This window comes from Hippocampus comes, unplaced genomic scaffold (assembly GCF_001891065.2).
Source record: "Hippocampus comes isolate QL1 unplaced genomic scaffold, H_comes_QL1_v1.1 scaffold378, whole genome shotgun sequence".
Lineage (NCBI taxonomy): Eukaryota > Metazoa > Chordata > Actinopteri > Syngnathiformes > Syngnathidae > Hippocampus > Hippocampus comes.
The window spans coordinates 185,273-187,570 of record NW_017806061.1 but is presented as its reverse complement, the minus strand read 5'-3'; the positions used below and the strand labels follow the sequence as shown (position 1 = coordinate 187,570).

At 53.7% G+C, this 2,298-nt stretch overlaps 1 protein-coding gene across 1 annotated transcript in view; it reads right to left on the bottom strand.

Moving 5' to 3' along the window:
• Positions 1-2,298, bottom strand: part of LOC109529758 (zinc finger protein Xfin-like) — a 17,670-nt gene that overhangs the window by 6,220 nt on the left and 9,152 nt on the right. Inside the window, exon 7 of the mRNA XM_019893189.1 lies at positions 1,003-1,841. Within this exon, the coding sequence (XP_019748748.1) occupies positions 1,003-1,841 (839 nt within the window). The remainder of the gene's footprint in view (positions 1-1,002; positions 1,842-2,298) is intronic.

Below are 2,298 nucleotides of genomic sequence, written 5' to 3'. Positions count from 1 at the left end.
TTTTTTTTACCTGTTTGTTAATTGGACGCTACTTCGCGGATTTTCGTTTATCGTGGGTGGTTTTGGTCCCCATTAACCGCGATAAACGAGGGATTACTGTACTCAAGAGAAAAATAAGCTCAATGTAGTGGGGCCGCCGCCATCTATCGGCCGCATTGATCATTGCACTTGGGCCGTCTTTTGAACCAACCGCACCAGGCTACCGGCGCACCGTGGTGAACTGCTCGTATTTCATGTTCTTCCTCTTTCTGTGACGCTTTGAACGTTTTATGAAAAGCACTTTGAATTGTCTTGTACAAAAAGGGGGCGCGATATCAATAAATAATGCATTCTTGTGTATTGTGCGAATGGTGCCATCCAACCATCCTCCAATCTGCTCACCCTCACGAGGGTCGCTGGCGTGCCAGACACTCTCACGCTGATTTTTAACTTTTTTTGTCTCGCACGAGTGAAACGCTCTCACACGGATTTTGCAAATGTTTTTGTCCGGGTCAGCGCAACGCTGTTACGCACGCGACTGAAAAGCTTTTCGCACGTCATCCTGAAATGCACGTTTCAGTGGTCTTCAGCGGAGTTGGGCACTTTTGAAGGCGAGTGAAAAAAATTCTCTATTTTTCATTTATTTATTTTTGCTCACAAGCGCAAGCGAAACGCTCTGTCGGCCACACTACGGATTTTATGCAGATGCAAGTGAAACGCTTTTTATTCGCGCTCTTGACACAAACGCCGATTTTTGGTCGGCTCACATAATCAAGTCAAACACGAGTCAGTCGCACATGATGGAAAACCTTTGACACATCACCCTGAAATTGCGCCGATATCGTCAACCGAACGCTGCCTTGAACTGTTTCGAGGAGAGGGTGCGAGTGAAGAACAGTCGGTTGCGTGTGAGAGCGTTTCACCGGAAGGAGTTCCGGTGGGGTTCGCACGCCGTCGGACTCTCGCCGACTGCCGCTGTGGAACCCAGTGCGACGTCACGGTCCCCACACACTCCCGGCGTCAGGGGTCGGACAACGTTACGCCGTTGGCGCCGGCACACGGGTGTTTGTCGAGCTGATACTTGTGAGCGAAGGCGCGGTCGCACGCGCGGCATCGGAACACCTTCTCCCCCGTGTGTCTTCTCAAGTGCGTCATCAGGCTGACTTTCTGGGAGAAGGTTTTCCCGCAAAAGGAGCAGGCAAAGGGTCTCTCTCCGGTGTGCGTCCTCACGTGCTGCACCAGCGCCGAGCGGACAGTGAAGCGGGCGCCGCACGCCGAGCACGAGAAGGGTTTCTCGCCGGTGTGGATGCGGGTGTGCGTCAGCAGGTTTCCCTTCACGGAGAAGCTTTTGGCGCAGAAGGGGCAGCTGAAGGGTTTTTCTCCCGTGTGCGTGCGGGCGTGCCGCATCAGGATTCCCTTTTGAGAGAACCGCTTGCCGCACGCCGAGCAGCCAAAAGGTTTTTCTCCGGTGTGGCAGCCCACGTGGCGCTTCAGGTTGCTCTTGCTGCCAAACGCTTTGGCGCACTGGCAGCACCTGAAGGCTCGGGCGCTCCTCGCGCCCCCTTTGGAGTCGTCCTCGTCTTCGTCTCCAGAGCGGGAAGACGGCGGGGGCGCGTCCGAGGGCGGCGCCGCGAGCTTCTCCTCGCCGCCGCCGCCGTCTTCACTCTTCGGCGCGACGGCGGCTTTGCCGGCGTCCGTTTCCTGACCGATGCTGCGTTCTTCCTCTTCCTCTTTGACGCGGGAGGACTCAGGCTCCTCCTCTTCCCGTTTGACGCCGGGCGGCGACGGCGCCTCCTCTTTGACGCGGGCCTGCTCCGGGGCCTCACACCTCAGTCCCCAGAGCCGCTCTTGCTGCCGGACGTCTGCGCGACATGAGAAGAGAAATGCGCCGCGACGACATCAAGCGAGTGTGTGAGAGATTCTGCAGTGTTTCCTACCTTGGCTTGGCCAAACTGTATTTATCATGAATACATTTGGAATTTATTCAAAAAGATATTTCTTGATAAAAAAGATTTTTCCTCGTTGGCTTCTAATTTCCACCTTAGTCTTCCGAACCGTTTTTTCTCACTCATGTTTGCCGGACGTCTGCGCGACATGAGAAGAGAAATGCGCCGCGACGACATCAAGCGAGTGTGTGAGAGATTCTGCAGTGTTTCCTACCTTGGCTTGGCCAAACTGTATTTATCATGAATACATTTGGAATTTATTCAAAAAGATATTTCTTGATAAAAAAGATTTTTCCTCGTTGGCTTCTAATTTCCACCTTAGTCTTCCGAACCGTTTTTTCTCCCCCATGTTTGGACCCCCCCCCCCCCAAAA